General features: G+C 37.4%; 1 protein-coding gene across 1 annotated transcript in view; it reads right to left on the bottom strand.

The window, feature by feature from the left end:
- Nucleotides 1–9088: 9088 nt before the first annotated feature.
- cabp7.L (calcium binding protein 7 L homeolog) overlaps nucleotides 9089–24162 on the bottom strand; it is a 41105-nt gene continuing 26031 nt past the window's right edge. The window contains exons 3-5 of the mRNA XM_018260476.2: nucleotides 11465–11577; nucleotides 10987–11140; nucleotides 9089–10281 (exon numbers count right to left, since the gene is read on the bottom strand). Coding sequence (XP_018115965.1) covers nucleotides 10154–10281; nucleotides 10987–11140; nucleotides 11465–11577 — 395 coding nt within the window. The 3' untranslated portion in view covers nucleotides 9089–10153. The remainder of the gene's footprint in view (nucleotides 10282–10986; nucleotides 11141–11464; nucleotides 11578–24162) is intronic.

Below are 24162 nucleotides of genomic sequence, written 5' to 3' on the forward strand. Positions count from 1 at the left end.
CTAAAACATTCTTTGATCCATGTCCAACCAAGCATGAAAATGAAATTTATCTGAGTTCTGATGTTCAACTATTTTAACTACATAATTGATTTAAACGGTAACATGTATTTCCTATAAACCATGTGAATTGTACTGGTCCCGAATAACTAACACTGGAATGTTACTGAATTAGCAGGCTCCTCTAAGAATTACTGATGCTACTGCTACAAACAATGGAAATATTGAAACTGATGTGCTCCCTGTTTGTAATAGTTTCAAAGAAGCTTAGTGAAGCAGTTCAAGGCCAAATTATTTTCCCAGAAAAATCAATTCCAAAGATGCATTGCAGCTGAGTGACTTATAAGAGCAATGTGATGCACACAAGAGCAGGTAAATCTAAAGTGACCAAAACATCCGAAGCTGATGTCATTACAAGACAGAACATCATCTGCATAAAACATTAAGTAACATCTAAACAAGACTCAAACTCAAAGGTATTGCCAAACTGGGGCTAGATTCCAAACCCCTTCCATGAGAATAAAGTAAGTGTTTAGCACAGGCCAAACAATGGCAGAATTTCACTAAAGAAGGCTGAAAAATTAGGAGGTAGACCATAGAAGGAAGCTTAATTATCCAGAAAGAGGAGGAGAAAGATGAAGGCATTAACGGCTCCTTAATTGGGGTATTGCCCATCGCAAATTATGGGCATGTGCCAAGAAAGGCAAAGGTGGAAAAAAAGGTTAATCATTAGTAACTGCAATGCTGAGCCTGATCAACCTACTGTTTTTCAACCTGAAAGAGCACCAGCCAGAAAAAATCTCTAGTTCTAGATCAGGCAGGAGCTGACAGAGAAGATAAAGCAGTGCATAAAACCCACAGCCAAAACTAGAATATTGTGGCATTGGTGTCTTAGCAGTATGGGATCCGTTATCTGGAAAGCAGTTTCCAGAAAACTACAAATTACTGGAAGACCATCTCCCATACACTCCATTTTAATAAAATATTTGTTTTATTATTAAAGGGGTTATTATTAAAGGGGTTGTTCATCTTCGAGTTAAGTTTTAATACGATGTAGAGAACAATTGATTTTCATTTTTTATTATTTGTGGGTTTGGAGTTATTTAGCTTTTTATTTAGCAGCTCTCCAGTTTGCAGTCTGATTGCTAAGGTTAAAAATCACAAGACACGCTAAAAGAAAATTGAAATGAAATGGAATCTCAAGTCATCCAAAGATGGCCACAGACATTGTGCAAATCAGTGCCTTTAAGTAAAGGTACGTGCATCTAGATGTGCTTCTTGCATTTGAGCATTTTGGTGCAAGTGGGGGACATGCCAAATATTTACTAATACAGTACATTTGTTTGTTATATTATCGAAACATTATGTACACTTGTTTGAAAAACATAATTTGACTTTCAAATGAATACAAATATTTGTTGGTGTTGGAATTTACTGCACGTATATACTTTTTGTTTATATGAAAGACAAAAGAACACCTATATAAAGAGCTTGTGTGCCCTCTAAAGCTCGCATTATCCACATTGTACTAACCTTAAATAAAGCATTACAACAAATCAAATGCATTTCATAATAAATTGAAGCAATACAGAGCAGGCCAGGGACAAAACGCCCGTGTTCACTGAGCCATGGGCTAACACTGGTTTAATTTTCATCCAATTTCATTGTTACCAAAAATACATTACAAATAGGATGAGAAAAACGCAAGTGTAGGGGCTGTTATTCGATTTACTCAGCCTGGACATTTTTCAAATAAAACCTGCTGCCAATACAAGGGGCATAATAACATGAATGCCGTGTAATACAATAGCCTTTTTGGGGTACACAATACATATTCTGTAAAAAAATATCAGCACTCCCTTACCTATTCCTTAGAATTCCTAACTCCACATTAAAACTCATAGGACTGGAAGCAGATGGAGCATGTACCATTAATCATTTGTTTTGTCCCAGTGGGAACACCAGGCTTAGTATACATAGCTAGTTTTTTCATACTACATTATGGGAAGCCAAGAAACATTTACTGTATAATCGAAATGTTCTTGTTAACTGTGTTCTTTCATCACTTTCCTGTTATTAGATGTTTTCTTTGGTGCATATTAATTCATTCAGTATCGCAAAAAAGAAATGCCTCCAATATTATATATAATGGCTATACCTCAAATACTTCATGCAATTTGGAATGATTTGATCAATCCAGTACAGATTCTGATCATGGATACAGTTTATTCCTAATTATTTTTCTTTTGTGTTTGCTTTGTTCTGATTAAACTTCCATTGCAGTTTCTTCTCTCTTGCTGCTCCTTTCCCATGAAATTTAATTCCCGATTTTGTCTGTAGAGTATACACTTGCTTCAAATTAAACTGAAAGACTACTTCTTGGAGCTTGGGCACTGAGATTGAGAATAAGTCTTGGTTGACAGTTGGCATGCATGCCAGTTTAACCCACAGTTGTCCAACTGGGTTGGGGCTAGTTAAGCTCTTCTACTTTCATCTCAGCAAACCCATCCCTGTAGACCCCGCTTTGTACAGTGGGCATAATTTTGCAGAAACAGCAAAAAGCCTTCCGCAAACGGTTGCCCAGATGGAATTACAGAATATCAAGAATGACATTGTAGTAAGTAATTGTAGTGAGTAATGTTCTCCTGGCATCTGCCAAACCCAGGCTTTAAGGTCAGACTGCCAGATGGTAAAATGCCATTTATCAATCCAGAGAATGCATTTCCACTGCTTCACAGATCAGTGGTGTAACCTATCCAACACCCCATCCAAAGCTTGGCTTTTTACATGGTATTACCTTTGTATCCCTCTGATCTCCCATAAAAAAAACTGTGCTTCCTGTGAGTAGTTTTTCTGCTGACGTCTTGTTTGGAGACCATTGGAAAGCCAGCATTTAGATGGAGTGTCTGGATACTTTTGGCTAAAAAGTTATTTTTTTTATTCTAGGTAATATAGTGTATTCATGTTCTGTTATTGTATTGTTCCCCTTAATTCTATTAATGTACAGTGCTACTTATTCAGGTAGTTGATGAAGAGATAAAAGTACCCCGTCCAACCTAATTAACTCAAACAGGACACTCCCATAGGTTATTAATACAACTTTATCAACAGGTTAAGATTAAATAAATATTTATATAAAACCCAATAACACCACCAATAAATATGAACTTAATTGTATCAATCACTTAATGAATGAATTATTTTATTTTAAAGTGCAGTGCAGAAATAAATTAATCCCAATAAATGCATTAAAATAATGAATTGAAAAATCCCACAATTTTAAAGGTTGAAAAGGTCCCCTAATTGGGTTCTATCCTCCTTTAGTGGTGCAACACAGTTCCTCAAATCAATAATTACAAATCAATTAGTTGAACAACACTGAGGACGACTTTAAACAATAATTAGAGATACCTGATTAATTAATAATATAATAATGATATAAAGCGCAGTGCTCAAAAATAAAAATAGATCATTTTACAAGTTGATTATGATGGTATAATTAGTTTATAATACACAAAAGCCATGAATATCCTGTAAATTATATCCTTATAAACGGTGAGTAGTGATGTCATCAGTTATAAACGGTGAGTAGTGATGTCATTTCTGTCACATGACTCACTAAAACTTGTGTATTATAATAAATAAAGTACCCCCAGTTGTAAAATATGAGGATATTAGAAGTTACCTCGGAGTTCCATGACCTGTATAAAAACACTCGGCCTTCGGCCTCGTGTTTTTATATGGTCATGAAACTCCTCGGTAACTAATAATATCCTTATATTTTACAAGAGGGGGTACTTTATTCACTATAAAATGACCATTAATTAAAGAGGATAAAATGCCCCACTGCTTGATTTCATGAAGTAGGAAAATGAAAAAATAGTAGGTGGAGTTGTCCTGATTTCTACTGCCTAATAATTTCTATCCCTAAGACACCACAAAGATGGAGGAGGCAGAGTAACTGGGACTGTGGTCTCAAATTTTAAAATAAGCCCTAAACTTGTAGAAGGCTATTCTAATCTACAAAACCACAAATCCACGGCCTCTTGAGATTGTAGTGAAAGAAAGAGTAAAGACAAATAATATGAGCCAAGCAGCAGGCTAAAAAGTTCAACCGCCCCCCTATGTAATAGAATTTCCGGATCGATTTAAATTAAAAAAAATACCATCTAAAAGGTTTTTAAATTAGTAAAAGCAGAGTAACACCGATGCGCATTTCGAAATATGAGTTTTGTCAAGACTCACCTTGACAAAGTTCATATTGCGAAACGCGCGTTGGCGTTACTCTGCTTACTCTGCGTTACAATTTATTGGAATTAATTTCTGCACTGCACTTTAAAATAAAATAATTAATTCATTAAGTGATTGATACAATTAAGTTCATATTTATTGGTGGTGTTATTGGGTTTTATATAAATATTTATTTAATCTTAACTTGTTGATAAAGTTGAATTAATAACCTATGAGAGTGACCTGTTTGAGTTAATTAGATTGGGCGGGGTACTTTTATCTCTTCATCAACATTGTGAAATATATTACACAAGACCTCTGCTTAATCTAAAGGATAAAAAAATTTAAACTATTACCAAGGGTATCTTTTGGTGTTTTTTTGATAATACTTATTCAGGTAGCAATATATCAATAAAAATATACATACATGGCTTTAAGGCATGGCACATAAGGAATGGTCTGATGTAATTTTGGATTTGGCCAAATTATAGTAGTCCTGCCCTAAGTGTTTTCACATTCTCTACTGAGAGATGTCATACAACTATGTCAATATAGGTACTACCCAGTATCGAGCACAGTTTATCTGGGAAATGTAAAGCCATAGAGAAGGCAGATCCTGTTTTTCTGTAATAATACAGATATTTTTATCCTAATTGCTTGTGTTGCTTGTATTTCATTTTGTACACACCCACTCTTCAGAATAAAGAATAACTATGATCTCCATGTATGCTATTCACAGCACCATAATAACCACAACATCAGAACTGCCCCCTCAATTTGTTTGCATAAGCACTAATAAAAAAGTATTTTGCTGGAAGAAGGGGGAAAACATTCCTAACTACTAAGTACAGTTAGAAGATCAATATTTTTAATTTATTTCAATTTATTATTTTTTATTTAAGATATATAGGGGCAGATTTTACTGAACGTTACCTCTTTCGCCAGAGTTGCCTTCGACACCTCAGACCAGGCGAAGTGAATTAAAGTAGCTGGATCTTCTTCAATCTTCACATTATATTATGTGAGCCGAAAATGCATCAAAGTCCAAAAAACGCTGGGGTGTTGTCCTTTAATCAGCCTGATTGCCTGCAAAAGACCTAACTTGAACTTTTTTGGGTAACCGGTTTTCCCCATACATTTGCAAACATATAGAACATAAATTTTACAGTGGGCACATGTGTAGGGCATTAGAATAACTCTATTGTCTTCATTAAGATTCCCAGGACATGTGTTTTAAAAAGTGTAATTTGTATATGCACCAACATTTAACATAAAGATGTCCATACAACTTTAAATTTACTGCCCTATGCAAATTGACCTGAGCACAAGATCCCTAGCAAAGTTTCACTAGGCAGAAATGAACGCTAGCACATCTATACTATCAAATGCTCATATTGCCGAAGTAGCAATAGCGAAAAGTAGTCATCGTTCGGCGTCCACGATGAAACTTCGCATTTTAGTGAATTCGTGTAGTCTGAGCGCATTTGCGCATAGCAAAGTGTAGCGAAGGATGCGGATCGGTCGCTGGCGAAAGTTCACCCTTTAGTAAATCTGCTTCTAAAGCAACTTGCCATGTCAGCCAGCCTGGCAGTGAGTTCTATAATTTTACTGCACTGATAGTGAAGAAGCCTTTCTGTTACTGAAAGTGAAAACACTTGTCCTCTCATCTGAAGTGATGACCTCTAGCTGTAATACACAAAGCTATGCCAATGAGAAATGTGTTTTAGCATACGATCCTTTGAAAGTGACAGTTCTCTTCTAAGTACTGTACATGCTGTGAGCATTCTGCTCTGCATTAACACTCTTTGCACATTTTATTGAAGTGGCCCTCATGCATGGACAAATTTATCTGTTAAGGCTCCCATGGATCGATAAAAGTAACAGAACCATTGATTATCCCACCTATGTTACAGCAGGCTCATTCTCCAATACCATTTAGAACCATCTAATGATTATAATTACCAAGTAAACTCTATGTTCTTGTACAGTTACCAAATGTACACACTGTATCCATCTACAATTACCTGCCATAATAAAAAGAACAGTTGAACAAATGAGGGACACAATTTATATTTAAATATAGTGTTTCTGACCAGGCATGCTTCCTTAATTGTTTATTCAGCTAGTATCAAGCTTGAGGTCATTTATATAAATGGTGTGTAGGCTCAGTTGCCTAATAATTCAGTAATTCATATGACGATGTGAGAGGTATGACATATTATTTTTAACTTGCTTAACTGTTTTATGTTCAGCCCCCCACTTCCCTTGGAGCTTCGACCTCTAGCCAGGGCTTCCCATTAGTACATAAAAAGGTTACAGCTATAGGAAAACATTTATGCACAAGACATTCAGCCACAGTTCCAAAGAATATCCAGGACAATTAAGCTATGTCACACTATTTTCTATATTTGGGAGAGCAAATAGACTCTTCATAAATCTCACCCTAACTGGCCTTCAGGCTGACCTCCCTGCCTCTGTAGCAGGCCTCCAATGAGGGATAACCCTGAAGTTTGGAAACCACTGTTCTAGGGGATCGTTAGCCAAGGTAATGGTGGAATGAATTCTGAAAGAAAGACATCATTAACAAATGGCAACTGTGAACAAAAACACATTCTGTGTGACCCATGCATTGATATTACAGGCAAAGCAAAAGACACAACTCTGTATCAGCCATCAGAAACTTAACAGAGAGTGAGACTGTGGTGAGCTTTTGTATGTAAGGCAGTGAAAATCAGGGCAGAACTAGGGGTAGGCAGAAGAGGCACATGCCTAGGGCACAAAGTTGAAGGTGGCGCTGGGCACAAACCTCTTCCAACCACTTACCACTTCCGCATACTATGTGTGGTTTCTGGTGCTCCCCTCCTAATGTTAGCGCATGAAGGAGAATGCGCCTGCGGGACGTCGGTGCAGTAAGGAATACACACAAGGAAAGGGGGTGAGTTGGCCAGCTGGGTTACTTAGGGCACCCAGCTGGCTTGGCCCAGCTCTGGTGAAAATAACACAGAAAGTGGTCTATAGGACTGGCTAGTTATCCATTACCCTGTTCTGAGTGGATGAGAATATGTGTGGCAGATTCCAAAAGAAAAGGGTTTAATTCCCATGTTATGGACTTGGCTCTATCATGGTGTAAAGGTCAGGGAGCAGCATCCAGGATATAAGTAAATGCAGGTCTGCGTCGGCGGGTCCCACTGGGTTTTTTCCCGGTGTCCCACCAGCCCAGTACAACCTTGATTCTACCAGCAATGTAAAAACTGCTTTAAGACTTGTTTTGAGGATTCATATTTCCTTTAAAATAAACAGATTTCATATTGATCAATAATAACAACAGAGTAAAATAGGGTAAAATTACTGGAAAATGAAATTTTGCAAATGCATTTTTGACCTATGCTAATGCCAGTATGTAATTCTTTGCCATACAAATGTAATTCTTTGTTTTTCTGTTTTCCCTTACATGTTATGTATGAAGTAGTGGCACATGATATATTCCTAACTTCTTAGCAGATAATGTGCAGTATCATTGCTCTAGTCTAGACAATGATATACATGTTAGAGCTACATGTGTATGCTTACATCTATACCGCTGTTTATTATGCAGATAGCATCTCATCCTTCACCACTGGGACACTACATATATTCATTTGCCTCGCTTTTAGTAAAGCAGAGGTGTCACGAGGGGTATTGATGGATTGATTGTGTTAAAAGGTAAGTCACGGAGCTGAGAATCCAATTTGGTGGGGGAGGAGAATGAACTATGTGACCTGACAAAAGCATACTTCTCATTTTCAGATAAATCTGCAGTTTTGCTTTCCTATTAGGAATGATATGCATAGGTGGCACTGTTATATCAGCAACTGCTGTTGATACGAGGGCTTAAAGATTCCACCTGATTTCCTGTACATCTGTATTTATTTTTAGTTTAAATACAAAAAATATCCAACTGTTTCTAGAAGATCAGATGTAGACCCTTTATAAGTGCCTTTTACTTAGACCTTTTGAAAATGTAAGTTTTGTGTGATCGAAATTCTGATTAGTCATAGACATGGGGGAATGTGAGAACTGTAAGGAGACCCAGAAACAGATTGTGGGTAAGAACTAGGAGCAATGAAATTAAAAGCAAAATGGAAGAGAGAAGAGTAGTGATTGTGAATTTAAGAGAATTAAATTGGGGGGGGGCACTGGTGAGAGGAGAGGAGAAAAGGAGTGAGAAAGAGGAATGATACGTGTAGTTGTTTATTATCTTTCCACTGCATACTGCTTCCCCAGACAGATGTGAAAATGAGATTTACATCTTGCTGCCACTTTGCTTTCAAAATATTTAGGAAGAAAGAGAAGAGTGAAGGACAAAAGAGAGGAGAGGGAATAGGAGGTGTGAGAATGAGGAAGACAGGTGGTGAGAGGTGAGGGAGGGTTGCGGGAGGAATACTGCATTAGCTGATTATTTCAGCCTGTCACTCTGAGAGCTCATTATCCTGTCCCTCATTGTGATGATACAATAACTTCCACAAGAAAGAGTGCGGGAAAACAGCAGATTAGTCTTTTGTGCCAAGAATTGGACTCTCCCTACTTCTGCCAGAGAGAACCAGCATCCACACAGTGCCATGACAAGAACGGAACCTATCCAGTGATACAGGCAGTGCACAGGCTTTGCAATTCCGCATTACTACTGCAATGCCATAGAGAGCATGAGATGCTGGATTTGGCATGAACAGACATTCCCCCTGCAGTGCTAAATAGACTCATGTAATAAGTATGCAGAAGGTACTTAGCGCATTTCAGCCCCTGCAGTAACATGCAGTTTTCGCAGTACACATACATCTGCACAGTCATTGGTCTTGCATGCATCCATTCAATGTTAGTCATCTTCCAGATCTTACAGATTTTATTGCAATTAAAAAAATACAGAAGGCAGAATTAAAACCTAGGACAAAACAGGCAAGAACATGGATAGAGAGAAACAAGCAATTAGAGGGGATTGTGACAAGTGCCAGGCAAAAGGCTGAATGATTTTAGGCAAACCTAAAAAAAGCTCTTCATGTGAAACAGTACAGAGATCAGTTAAAAAAACTAAATGGGGGTGTTCGTAATAACAAAAGGAAGAAGAGAGCACGGTTCTCTGTTTTTAGCTCAGATTTATAAGATTAAATATTATGACAAAGGACAAACCTGATTTGAGGCAGACAAATATAAACCCCATCACTCCCAAAGTGACCTGCAAATTCAGTGCTGATTTTGTCAGTTTAGGATTTAAAATATCATAATAACCCCCTGTATTACAGAGAATCACGCACTTGGGGTTTGCTGCATAAACGTTAAACACAAGCCTCAACAGACAGACATGGAAGGAAACAGACAGCTACATGTAATATTAACTTCCTGCATTAAAGGGGTTAAGGCGGGTCACATTGGGGAGGGAAGACATTATTTCACTTCATCTGCCTTTTTGCTGGCAGGGTACAAAATGTTACATTATTTTTTTTTTTTTAATCGATGTCCATTAAATATTTTGACATTATCTCAAAGACTTAACCCCTTTGCAGACCAAAAACGTTATTGCTCATAAATATATATTTGTATATTCTTATATATATGTACATCTATTATATATATAGAGAGAGAGAGAGAGAGAGAGAGAGAGAGAGAGAGAGAGAGAGAGAGAGAGAGAGAGAGAGAGAGCAAAGATATAAGGTCCCTTTGTGTTACAGATTATAAAAGCACAGATGGTCACCTGACAACTTAAATGCCCATGCATTTCCATGCAAATCTTCCCATGCATGAGACCTGAGGGGCCATCCTCTGGATTTGACTTTGTTTGTGTGGTAGGTTCTTCTTTTTAGGTCCTGACGTCCATTTGTAGATCAGTGAGAAGGAAAGAGTCAGACACACAGGAAAGTTCCTATGTTGGTCTTTTAGAGAAAATCCTATTTTATCACTTCATGCCACTGCGTAGGACCTGATTGGCTGCTATAAGCATCACACTAATAATGAAAGCGATGGCAAAGGCGCAGATCAGACTCTTCCTTACGCAGGTCTGTCGAATTTGCTGGTTTGGAGAACCTAGAACAGGTAAGAAATAGTTTAATAGCTTATAAAGACACATAAGAAATGAGTACCTCAAGTGCATCTAGCACAGGGATATCTGCAGATGTAGCTATAGGATGCTAGGAATGCAACAACAGCTAACAGGGCTTATGTTGGAAAATCAGTTTGAATGATTCAACTAACTGTGCTAAGGCAGAGATATTTTTTATAATGGGACACATTAACTATGCTTGAAGGCTGGACTCTTCTGCACACTTGCCATGAAGGACACCAGAGGAAGCACTAGGTTATTGGGGCAGACATAAAGGCACACTGAAGAATGTCATTATATCACAGATTATATGTTATATGGAAGCATCTTATTTTTTATTTATTATTTTAAAAATGCAGATATGTTGAAATAATGTTTTAAGTTCCAGAAGTTTTTAACATTCATTATTTAGAACCTGATATGGTTTGTCATTGCAGCTTCAATTTTTTCCCCCTCTGTTTGCTGTAAAATAATCATGAGATTGCCAGTTTATTTTTAAACATGTTCCCTTTTACTGTGTGTGTGTGTGTTTTATTGCTTAAAGGAATGAAACCCAACAGAGGCAAAAGCTATATCTCCAGAGGCCCCTGTCCTGCTCATTGTTAGGATGGGAACAAGAGACAATGTCCCCTTTTCCATGCAATGCTTCTAAGTAATGTGGCACTGCCTCTAGACAAAGAGACACTTACTCTCCATATCGACAGAACAATCCCCTCTTGTTCCCAGGTTTCCGGCCTCCTCTGTCAATATGATATTCTCAATGTCACGCATGGACAGATGCTCACAGAAAGTGTCGTACAACAACCTCTTCAATTCCTCCACTGACAGTGACTGCATGTCACACTGCGAGGACACACCAGGGATATGAAGTTAAATGCAGGAGCAACATTCAACTGAAACATATCTGATATGTGCATATAACAGGTATTTCATCAATCTAAGCAGATGTTTCATGTGGGACATAATGGTAACATACCATAAACAAGACACTGAAAGGGTATGCCCAAAGCACATAGGAGAACCTCACTGTAGGTTAATGAATAAGGAACACAGGAGTGACATCTCTGAGTAGAGCATACCTACACAAACAGACACATAGACACAGACCCAAGTAAAGTGATACCCACACATGTACTCAATATCTACATCCATACATGAACACCATACCTTCCAAAATACAGTGTCAAAGTCAGCACCATGAAACTTGTCTGGGATTCCAGATGTTGTGATCTTTGGTCCCAGTAATGTCACAAACTCTTCAAAATCAACCTGCCCATCACCTAAGAGAAAGGAAGAACAAAATGTGAGCAGGGGAAGAATATCTCTCATTTGAAAATGCAAACACAGAGAATGTTGCATAGAATTAGAAAGGCCCAACACATGACTATCCAAGGGAAACAAGGGTAAATAATAGAAAAACATGTTTGAATTAGAAAGTAAATTGCACAAAAAAACAGAACCGAAAAGGAATTTTGAAGTAAGAGATAGAGAGAAGTGGAAAGGTCAGAAATGAAATGGAAAAAGTACATGCGAATGAAGAAGAAATTGCATAAGTAAAAGGAAACGCCATAAGGTGAAAAATAGTGAAGAGTCGCATATAAAAGGGAAGGCATGTTATAGTGATCCCTTGGAAAAAGTGGTTGATAACCATGAAAAATGGGAATAGACCCTCCTGGCATCTGATATGTTTTTTGCTTTTTACTAACTAAACTTTTTAACTAATAAGAAATAAAATGTACATTTTATATACATTCAATCCTACTCTGATTTATATAGTGCATTGCCTGAATTGGCAACTCACCCACGGGTCTATATTTGTAAACTTTGTTCCTAAAATCATGAATGAAGCCCTGAATGTAAAATACATTGTAGAGTTCCTCCCGGAATGCATGTCTGAACATGGAAACTGGATGAATTTTACTGACCCAAAAGAAAGCTCCCTCAAGCACACAGTCTTTTGTCTTGATTGATGTTAAAATAATGGTGACATTTATTTGGGATTTTTGTGGGACCCAAAATAGATTATAGACTCCTGATGAAAAGTTAAGCCTGAGATATTGTACCTTTGTACCTGCGCTTCATAACCTCAGTTATTTTTCACTGTGGTTGGTGTACTTTGTGCACTGTACACTAGCATTCCATAGACACTTTGGAATTCCCAATGCACATTTCCAGCAGAAACAAATGGTAAGCCAAGAAGATAGTGTGATAATATAAAATGTCGGGGCGTTTGGTAAAACCAGGTGTGGAAAAATTATGTCAGAGCATGAGAACAAAAATAATTATTATAAAAGAAAGGTCCCATGTAAGAGTAAAGAGAGAACTTAAGAAACCAGGGTACAAAGCCAATACAATGTACATAAGAAATGAAGTGGGAAATCATGTGAGAGAGAGATAATGTAAATATGTAAGACATGCAGAATAATAAGAAGCAGTATATGGAGTTTGGAAGGATTGTCAGAGAGCAAACAGTAAGCAAATTGTCACAGGTTCACAAGAAAGGACAAGTGTAAGCACAAATGTATCCAACTATGGGAAAATGATATCAAATATAAGTTTGTTTGGTTGCTAATGGGGATAGGAATGAAGAAAATTTCAGTTGCGGCCACATATAGAAGATTATTATTAACAACTGTTATAACAACAGAGTCTACTTTGCAGCTATTAACAGCAATATTTTATAGGGACAAGAAAGTGTGGACAGAAAGAAAAAGCAAGAAGAAAGATAGTCAAGAAGCAAGAGAAAAAAAGATAGGAGTCTATATATACTTTTTTTTCATCGGACAGTTGCATTATGGGATCATAAGATACACTTTATTGAAGTATCGTTAGAGAAGGGGGGGGCTCTTGATATGCTTGGGGGCTGGGGGCATCAACCTGAAGGGAAACAATTATGTTAATCCAATGGCTGTGGGAAAGTGTGGTCTAACAGAAACTGGATGGCTACAGATTGTGAAATTCCCTCATGTGTATAATGAAAAAATCTAATATATGTCTCTAATAATATCACACTATTTTATTCTAATGGTGGCCTCTGCAGTACTTTGGGCTGAGGGCAAATTACCTCCCTGCCCTTTCATAAATCCAGTCAAAGTAAATCATTACAATTCAGGTCAAAGAATCAATGTTGAAAATGTGATCAGTGCATAAGTGATACATATTGAAATGCATATATTCTTTTGTCTGAAAGAACAAGAATGACTCAGGGAATTTAGTCATACATTTTAAAAATTAGAGATAAGGTTCCCTGAACCCGCTCCTTTTAACAGACCTGGAACCAGGAATGAAAGGGTTGTTCAACTTTAAGGGGCAGATTTATCAAGGGTTGAATTTCGAAGCTGAAAATACTTTGAAATTCGACCATCGAATTGAATTACTTCGAATATCGAAGTCGAAGGTTTTTTTCATCAAATTTGGCCATTTGCGGTCAAAGTAAAATCTAACGATTCTAAGGATTTCAGTGATTGATCAAACGATTTTCTTTGACTTCAAAAAACTGCTCTAGAAGGTCCCCATAGGCTAACATAGCACTTCAGCAGGTTTAATTTGGCAAAGTTTTGAATTCAAAGTTTTTTTAAAGAGACAGTACTTTGATTATCGAATATTCAAACTATTTTACTTCGAATCGAATTCGAAGTCGTAGTATCCTATTCGATGGTCGAAGTATCCAAAAAATTACTTAGAAAATTCCCTCGAATTCACTTCGACCCTTGATAAATCTGCCCCTAAATGAGGTAGAGAGTGCTATTCTGAGACAATTTGCAATTCATTTTCATTTTTTATTATTTGTGGTTTTTGAGTTATTTAGCTTTTTATCCAGCAGTTCTCCAGTTTGCAGCAATCTGGTTGATAGGGTCCAAATTGCCCTAGCAACCATGCATTGATTTAAATAAGAGTCTGGAATATGAATAGGAGAGGCCTAAATAAAAATAAGAGCAATAAAAAGTAGTAATAACAATACATTTGTAGCCTTACAGAGCATTTGTTTTTTAGATGGGGTAATGACCCCATTTGAAAGCTAGAAAGAGGCAAAAAAGGCAAATAATTCAAAAAATTTAAAAAAGAAAAAATGAAGGCCAAATGAAAAGTTGCTAATAATTAGCCATTCTATAAAGTGGCATAACTAAAGAGGAAGCAGACCCTGCAGTCATGGGGTGCCTGGGTTAGGATGCAGGGCCTGCCTCCTCTAAGTTAAGCAAATCTCCCCTCTGCAGTTGCTCTCCTAATTGAGAGCTGGCAGGGAACATCGGAAAACAGCGAAGGTGGGGGCGGGCAGGCAGGTGGGCGGGTATTGGGGGCGCAGCAAGAGTGATTGTGCGAATCGGGCCCCTCTTAAGACTTTTTTGGCGGGAGGGTACAGAGGCACATTGTTATGCTGCTGATTCTATAACATACTAATTGTTAACTTAAAGTTGAACCACCCCTTTAAATCAGTCACAACAAATGAACTGAACCCCCAACAGAAGCTAATTGGACCTACTTTTAATTATAAATAGATACCACAAGGTATGCGATATCTCAAACTGGCATCTTTTAATGCAGCAGTATTTGACCTTAACTTGCATGTAAAGCTCTATATATATATATATACCGAAGCACAAATGCTGGGTTTCACGAATATTGTGCTAAAATCACTATATGGCCATAAGATCCCTGTTAATCGCAGGGTTAAGATAGATGCTAAGATAGAAACTAAGGAAGCACATAATTATGTTTATCTGCCTGGCAAATCCCATAGAATTAAAATAAGATTCTTGGATTACCTTTTGTATTGCTTGGCTAAACCTAATTAAACAGCATCCTGTAGGCAGAGGTAAGAGTCAAGCTGGGCATAACGACAGAATTTGCAGGCTGCTCTGAATAAATTGTTCATCTTGATCAATGAGATTTAACAATCAGACTTAAAAATGGCCAGAAACACCATAGCATGCTATAAATTTGTTTACACAAATTCTTCACTTTCTAAAAAGCCTGATTTTGATTTTTGATTGAAAAATACCTTTTCTCTCTTTGTAATAGGAAAAGGTTATTTATTATCTAAAGGTCCATTAAACAACAGAGAAAAAAGCAAGGATTTCTGCTTTAGCAGTCCCTTCATAATTATACAAATAATGTGCAGCACTGTGTTCCCCATGTGCCACAACACTGGCATGAAATAAACTGGGAAATAAGTCTGATACATATTTAAATGTAGTACACAGGCAGGGTAAGGTACAGCAAGTATCTCTGCTAATGCCATTTTGCAGGGTGTGTATTTATTAAAACAATTCCATTCCATGTTTAATGACCATTGAGAAAAGAATTTATAACTCTATAATAGCAGGAGTTTTATTTTAAACTTGTGTTAGCTTACTAATCACTCCACTGTGAAACATCCATTTATAACATGCTGTGAAGAACATCTTGACTATTGTTCCCTATCTTTTATTCAAATTATTTGACCTATTTACTGTTTAGCTGCAAAAAATAACATCCTGTTTGGAATAAAACAGGATGGAATATTCGGTTGTCAGGGTCCCACTTGCTTGTTAATTTTGCTTGTTAGCAAATACCAACCAGAGAGGCAGAATAGGAAGGCAAAACCATAAAAGAAAGAGTAGACCAGTTACTAATGGTATTCAAGTTCATTTGAAGATAATTCGGCAATCCAGATTTGCATCCCTGTGGTCTGATTAACTTGATAAAAGATCATAATTTGCAAGGTGCATGATGTTTTTGCTTTTTTGTCATTTACTGATTTTATGATTGATTCTGTTTTGTATTTCATTTTGTTTACATGTTAATTAATTTGTAAAAATGAAAATATTCCATCTATGTGATGTAAACAACCTGACCTTTGTGTATGAGTGCACAGAAAAAGAAAGTCTTATTCCAGTAATAAAAGTCTATTATTGGGAAAAGGGATTGCAAAGCTAAAAGATCCTTTATGCAGTAAACTTTATTGGCCCTGTTTATAATTCTCACTCTTCTCACTCTTCAATTGATTTGTGTCTAGTAGATGTATTTGTACATTATAATATTGTTTTTTCTGTCATGTGTTTATTTTATATTGATACATTGACATATATTTAAAAGAAGAGATGTATACCAAAATGTTCATTTTACCTTACTTTTTTTTGATGTTCTCGTAAGGAAAGAACAACGATTATCATTGTGTCTAGGAGGAGCGCTCAGGTTTGTCAAAATATGTGTGGGCTTCCTTGGACACAGCTAATAAATGATGTTGTTGTCTGTTTCACCAAAATGACGTTACAGAAATGGCCTTCAACAAATACTGAAAGGACTGCATGACTTTTAAAGAAGAAGGAAAGTCTTTTTTTAATTTTGGGTGCCAAAAGTTAGGCACCCTTAAAGGAGAACTAAACCCTTCAAATAAATATGGCTAAAATGCCATATTTTACTGTATATACTGAACTTATTGCACCAGCCTAAAATTTCAGCTTGTCAATAGCAGCAATGATCCAGGACTTCTAACTTGTCACAGGGGGTCACCATCTTGGAAAGTGTCTGTGACACTCACATGCTCAGTGGGCTCTGAGCTAAGCTTAGGGGTCGTCACAAATTATCAAGCAGAAAATGTGGTTTGTCTGAAATATAAGCTGAATCTACATGGTTGATTATTTAATTCTGACGCTAGTTGCACTGGTTTCTGTGCTGTTATATAGTAATTATTTGTATTAATTACTAATTAATTAGCCTTATATTGTGACATTTCTATTCTATGTGTACTGTATATTGTGAGTGGGTCCCTAAACTCAGTAAGTGACAGCAGCACAGAGCATATGCAGTGAATCAGCAGAAAAGAGCTACTGGGGCATCTTTGGTGGCACAGATCTTCCCTGCTAAAGGGCTGTGGTTCCCTTGAGCTGGTACAGAAGCCCAAAACATAATGTACAACATTTCTAGCCATGTAGTCAGTTAAGCTTTAGTTCCCCTTTAAGTGATTGTATTTACTAACCTGACACCCTGGGCTGGTGTTCCTATCAGCAGAAAACTGCACAGGCCAGGGGTTTTTCCAGCAATTACCAATCCTCTTCCTGCTTCTTCTTCGTGCAGCTGTGCATGCACAGCAGAAAAGCTGGTTATTTCACTCTACTGCACATGTGTCTGCCCTGGGAAATTTGAAGAAAGAAGAATTGGAAGAAGATGATTGCTCCTTGGTGCTCACTGGAAGAACCCCGGGCCAGAGCAGTTTTCTGCTGATAGGAGTACCGGCCTGGTGTAAGTAAATATAATCATTTGGGGGTGCCTGACTTTTGGCACACGTAAGTTAAAAAGAGTTTACTTCTCCCTGAAGATCTTACTTCCATGAAATCATCTGACATGAACATCTCTAAGGCTTTGGAAATACTTTGGATCACAAATGCTTTGGATTGGAAGCTGATCCAGGTTAGTCTGAAAGTGAAGCAATTGGGGTTAACATAGGTGGTAAAATCAGTACATGAAAGGGACAGCTCTAAGATGGACTGAACATCTGAAGCCAACACCTCAGCTTCAGTCTTATATCTCCATAATGAGAATAATTTTGTTATCCAATTTCAACAGTTTTTGCACCCACCTTAAAAGCGTTTCTGATTGTATGCGTTGCTGTTTCAAATCTACAAGCTGTCAGCAGAAAGGCCCATATCTCATGAATCAGTTGCTAACATTCCTAAAGAAAGGAACTGAAAGGAACAGTAACACTTAAAACTGAAAGTGTTTAAAAAGAATGACAATATAATGTTACCCTGCACTGGTAAAACTGATGTATTTGCTGAAGAAACAAAACTATAGATTACATCTGAGGTCCCCAGCCTTTTTTTTACCCGTGAGCCACATTCTAATGTAAATAGAGTGGTTGAGCAACACAAGCACGAAAAATGTTCCTGGGGTGCCAAATAAGGGCTGTGATTGGCTATTTGGTAGCCCCTATGTGGACTCTCACTGTGGTTTGGTTTGGTAGCCCCTATGTGGCTCTCACTGTGGTTCGCTGGAGTCCCAAAGCTTTAGAAATGGCTTTATAACCTTTGAAATTGAACTCAGGTGTGATAAACCACAGTTAAGTTATTTTTTAACAAGGGGGGCAATCACTTTTTCACACAGGCCCATGTAGATTTGGAGTTTTTTTTCTCCCTTAATAACGTAAACCTTCATTTAAAAACTGCATTTTGTGTTCAATTATGTTATCTTTGACTAATAGTTAACGGTTTTTGATGAGCAGAAACATTTAAGTGTGACAAACATGCAAAAGAATAAGAAATCAGGAAGGGGGCAAATAGTTTTTCACACCACTGTAGTTTTTATGCAATTAAAAGTTGCTTCCAAGCCTGGAATTTAAAATAAGCACACTCAGAGCAAGGTCCAAGAGGTTGGAGAGCAACATGTTGCTCACAAGCTACTGGTTGGGGATCTCTGGTTTATATAAACAAGCTGCTGGGGGCAGCCATTCAAGCTCATGATACACAGTAGATAACAGATAAGTTCTGAAGAATCCCATTATATATTACAGAGCTTATCTGTTACATACTGTTTATCTTGTGCCTTTTCTCCCTTTTCAGCTTTGAATGGCTGCCCCCATGGCTAAATAACAGCATGCTTATCTAAACTTAAGCTGGCCATAGACGCAAAGATCTGATCATATGAATCGAGGATTCGTATGATTTTTGGACCGTGTGTGGAGAGAGTTCAATTTCCGCCATTGCTACACAGCAGCTTGTTTATATGAACTATAGTAGTGTTTCTGAAGCAAACAGATCCGTTTTACCAGTGCAGGGCAACAGTACATGATATTTTCATTACTTTAAAACACTTACATTTTTTGGTGTTACTGTTCATTTAAACTTTTATTTCTTGCATAAGAATCTGGATTTCCACTTTTGTTTAATTGATTTAACTCTACCCTTGTCCAGTGCTGACAAAAGTAAGGATAAAAGGAACTTTCCTCTTCTTGTGTTTCTGAGATTATGAGTCCTTTTTAAGCTAAAACTTAAACCTTTCCATCATTTGCTAGAGATAGCCTTAGTTCCTAAAAGATCTTTGCCTGGAAAACTTTTCAATGAAATCTATTGCAATATCATTTTTTTTTTTACTTTTGTTGCCTCATATTTAAAAAACAACCTGGTTCAAATGTAGTGTTGTTTCTTAGTAGGGGAGCTCTTCTAACAGCTGTAGAAAAAGCTGTTCGCTTAACTGTAGCATATTGTTTAATGTTGTTTCTTTTGGCACTTTTTCCATCTACCTTACAAGGCTTATTTATGAATGCAAGTGCAATGTACAAAGAGCAAGAACACACATAAAGCACTGAGATTTTCCAACAATGCAGGAATTGCCACAGATTTCAGCATAATAGTATGCACCCACAAATTGGTGTGTGCACTAACTTGCACCTACACATTAGTGTCCACTCAGGGGCAGATTTGGTTTGAGTTGTGTAATCCACAACATTAGCGTTTTCTACTTGTATACCTGTATTTTTGTAAAAACTCACATTTTCGGGTTAGTTTGAAAAAATACTAAAATTTTTTGAGATTGTTTATACCCTGACGCTGGAAATAGCTTGAATCTAAAAACCCTATCTAAAACCTGTCAAGGTCATGTAGGAGTCAATGGCAAAAGTCCCTTGAACCATTTGAACATGTTAAAAGCCTTCATGATGTTCAAGTTTTTTCAGGGGGTTTTGCCCTAAAACTCGAATGATTTGAGCGATTCAAGTTTTTTTTTTTTATAGGTGACGCCTACTTTTCACTACCCCATCAGTGCTGTAACTTAACAGAGCACCTTCAGACACACATAATCTCCCCCTTTTTCCCTGACCCCACCTGACCACCAGTTGAATAGTTTGTGGTAGGTGGAGAATTTAAAGCAATGTGATGGTCTGGGCCCTTGGGGCTCTCCAGTTGTGGGGTCTGATGTATGGTAGTTATGCCACTGTTCCTCCATTAAACCACACCCACTCTAGTTCTCAGCCAGATATTTTTCCCTTTTTATCTTAAAATTTATTTTCCGGTCCTCCTATTATTCCCGGGCAGTTAAAAAATCTTATTTAGATATGATACATCTCCCTTACTTTCTTCAATACATACTACATGGGGAATTTTTATGACAAGGTCAATTGGGGGATATTTCCCAGGAACAGTTTTCCCTGAAACTGGAGCTTGTCCCTAGGAAACAAGGATCCATGGGAACCTTACTCCAAAACATTCTTTCAATTTATACATCTATATAACAGCAAGTGCTGGCTTGGCTTTCTCCTAAAAACAGAACATAGATAAGTACACAAAAGGATAGAAGGAAGCAACAGAAAAGTAAGTATTGGTTGTATAAGTATTGGTTGCCACCTGTCTGGTTTTGAACCAGATAGCATAATTTTAAGGGTCTGGCTGGTTCGAAATGCCTATCACTGCACCCCTGACACTGTATTCCTGTATCCCTGCAAAGTCACTGCCCGCCCCTGGATGTCACCAATCTGCCCTTGGTGTCATGACCATGCCCTCAACATACTTGACCCAACTCCTAATATCATTACCTTGCTCATATTTTACAACCAGCAAAGGTGGCAACCCTAGAAAGTATACTTACATACTTATATATATATATATATTGTTCAATTTACTGAATACATGAACATATATTTCCAGTTGTAGTTTCCTCAGTTTCCCATAACTACTCTCAGGCATGGTGAAATCAGAAGCCAAAAAGGAATGCAGAACATAAGAGCTGGCATTAATTTCCCTAGATGCATTTGCTAAATGGAAATCTCTCTCCTGCTGGCTCATCTGTCCTGAGAGATAGTCACTGAATAATTCATTCTTCCACCATCCCGAAGAGAGGAACAAGACTTATTTCCTAACAGAGTACTACTCTTCAGTGTTGCAGTAAAGAACAGTAAGACAGTAACAACAGTCAACAGTAAGAGGACGACAGGGCATTAATAGAACATTTTAGTGAATCAAAGTCAGAGTAAATAACAGGACCAAGGACCTTTGCAAATGAAGGACCTATGTTCCTTTTTATATTGTTAAATATGCTCAACACTAGACAATTCATTCAATTTCCTTTAGGGAAGGAAAAAGAGGTTTGTGAATCTGCTGTTACATTTTTATGTTATACTGCTAATTAAAGTTGATTTTCCTTTTCAAACTATTTGGTAAAAGGAAGCTGCCTTTATTTAATGGATATTGCTGTAAGCTCCATTTTTCTTTAAAAAGACTTTGGATGTCCTGACAATTGCTCTGCACAGACCTGCCACACCAAGGAGAAGCTGACCTTGGCTTTCAAGGGTTGATCAACAAAATCCAATGTCCTTCTTCTGAAATGTTAAAATAACAATATAACTAATATCTAGAAATGGGGAAAAAGTTGAGGGCTGGGCCCCTTGGTGGGTCTAAGCACATAACAGACACACCTACATGTTTTATGTATTTGACAGCAAGAACCAGCCAGTATAAAACTTTATGTATCACCAAAGTACATTAGAGAAAAAATAATGGGAAGGAGTAGAACATAGTAAGAATAGTGACGTAAATATGAATAGTAAGGAACCATATGTCTAATAACAGTTTTGTGTAAAAGTGTTAAGTCAATTAGTCAAACATGCATATCATACTAAAACAATGTATTTCAAGTACGAAAGTAGAAAATAAGAGAAGGATGAAAAAATCTGAGTTTGTCTGAATAGATAAAATGGAAGAAAGTTTCAATATTTCTTGATGGAATAACATGCTGCAATATGTATACATTTGAAAAACAATATTTACCTAGCAAGTTCAAGGAACCATCTGCTCTGTCTGTTCTCAGTATCTCTGCATCAGTTCCACTGCTATGTTAAAACCCTTTGCTTCAGTTCAGACTTATTTTTTGCAAAATCATTAGTTATCCATGTGTCCTGCAGTCACTATTGAGCAACAAGCCCTAAGTTGTGTATATTGTCTTAAAACATTACTACAGCAGATACTGTATTATTTTATGGTATCACTGAATAGATCATGAGCAAGGATTGATGAGGACTGTTCGAGTAGCTTTGTCTGCCCACTTTGCCCAACCACCACATCCCATCACAGACACACAAGACATGCTTTCTACTCACTCACCTTGCTGCATTCTTTTGGTGATAGAGAATTAGCAATGTTATGGCAAGAAGGATGAATGCAAAGAATATCATTCCTGACTCCAAAATCACAATTGAAGTAGACTGTGGGTCACCATCACTATTGTATAATAAGTAGGAACAGTAATAGGCATGTATTTTCTTGCTAAATATAATGCAGCCAACCCTTTCTTGAAACTAACTATAGAATGTGCTAGTAAATGACTCAAAAATAGCTAATTTCCATTTTTTCACTCTTAAAAAATTCTGAGACCGTGTAATAAAACCTCTGTGACCTCTATGTGTTTGCGCGTGGTTTTCTCAGTACCTCTATGTGTTTGCCATACTCTGCCTGTCCTACCCTGCCTTTATGTGCCATACTCTGCCTGCAATATGCTCCCTGTGTGTGCCGTATTCTGCCTGCCTTATACTCCCTGTTCATGCCATACTCTGCCTGCCCTATGATCCCTCGGTGTACCATACTATGCCTGCCCTATTCACCTTGGGTGTGCCATACTCTTCCTGCCCTGTGCTCCCTGTGTGTGCCATACTCTGCCTGTGTGCCCTGCCTTTTTTACAGGTTCCCAAAGAGAATCTAAATGAATTAGAAGAGTAAGTTTGTTTTGCTAACAGAGAGCAAAATAATGACTTAATTTGTCTTAACCAATTTTATAATCTAATGAATTGTTCTCTCCTGTAGGTTTGCAACAAGAAAATCACTCTGATCCTCCAAATAGAAGGTTGTTTGCAGCGGCAATCCTGTCTGCTTAGCTTTAAGGAAATGACCATTCTGCAGTGTCTACACCTTTGAACCAAGCTGACTTACTGTCTAATAGATGTGTTACTAGCTCTTGCTAAGTACTATAGTAACATAGTAACATAGTAAGTTAGGTTGAAAAAGGACACACGTCTCAGATGTGGAATAACTAATACCTAACAGATGTATTTCAGGTAATTCCTTCAACTGTAAGCCAATAGAAGTATCTTCTATTATGATATTTAAGGGACCTCACGGAAACCACTCTAGAGCATGCAACGTTCAATACAAATGTTACATAATATGCCGTCAAAGTTTATTTTGCTTTATTTCCTTTCTCTTTCTTTAATCGATCGACCCACTGGTTTGGAACAGGACCGGTTCCATCTCTACTCTTCTCTCTCTCTTCATTCCTTTTCTCTAAGTAAATACTTGATGTTATTGCATAACTGTTATAACTACTTATTCTTCTTAAAATGTTAAAACTCAATAAAAACTATTGAAAGAAAAAGGACACACGTTCATCAAGTCCAAGCTTTTAAGTCTATATAGAGTATAACCTGTCTAACTGCTAACCCCAATTTGAAGCCTCTCTAAATTGCCTCAGAAGGGGAAAAAATCCTTTCCTGACTACAAGATGGCAATCGTTCTAGTCCCTGGATCAACTTGTACTATGAGCTATCTTTTATAACCCAGTATTACCTAATTTGCTAAGAAGCCATCCACCACTTCTTAAAGCTATATATTGTATCAGCCTGTACGACTGATTCAGGGAGAGAATTCCACATCTTCACAGCTCTCACTGTAAAAAACCCCTTCCAAATATTTAGATGGAACCTCCCTTCTTCTAATCGGAATCGGTGCCCCCTTGTCATCTGGAAGGACCTACTGGTAAATAAAGCATTAGAGAGGTTATTCTACGATCCCCTTATATAGTTATACATAGTTATCATATCCTCCCCTTAAGCGCCTTTACTCCAGCGTGAAAAACCCCAAGTCAGTCTTTCTTCATAGCTGAGATTTTCCATACCTTTTACCAGCTTA

Source organism: Xenopus laevis, chromosome 1L (assembly GCF_017654675.1).
Source record: "Xenopus laevis strain J_2021 chromosome 1L, Xenopus_laevis_v10.1, whole genome shotgun sequence".
Classification (NCBI taxonomy): Eukaryota; Metazoa; Chordata; class Amphibia; order Anura; family Pipidae; genus Xenopus; species Xenopus laevis.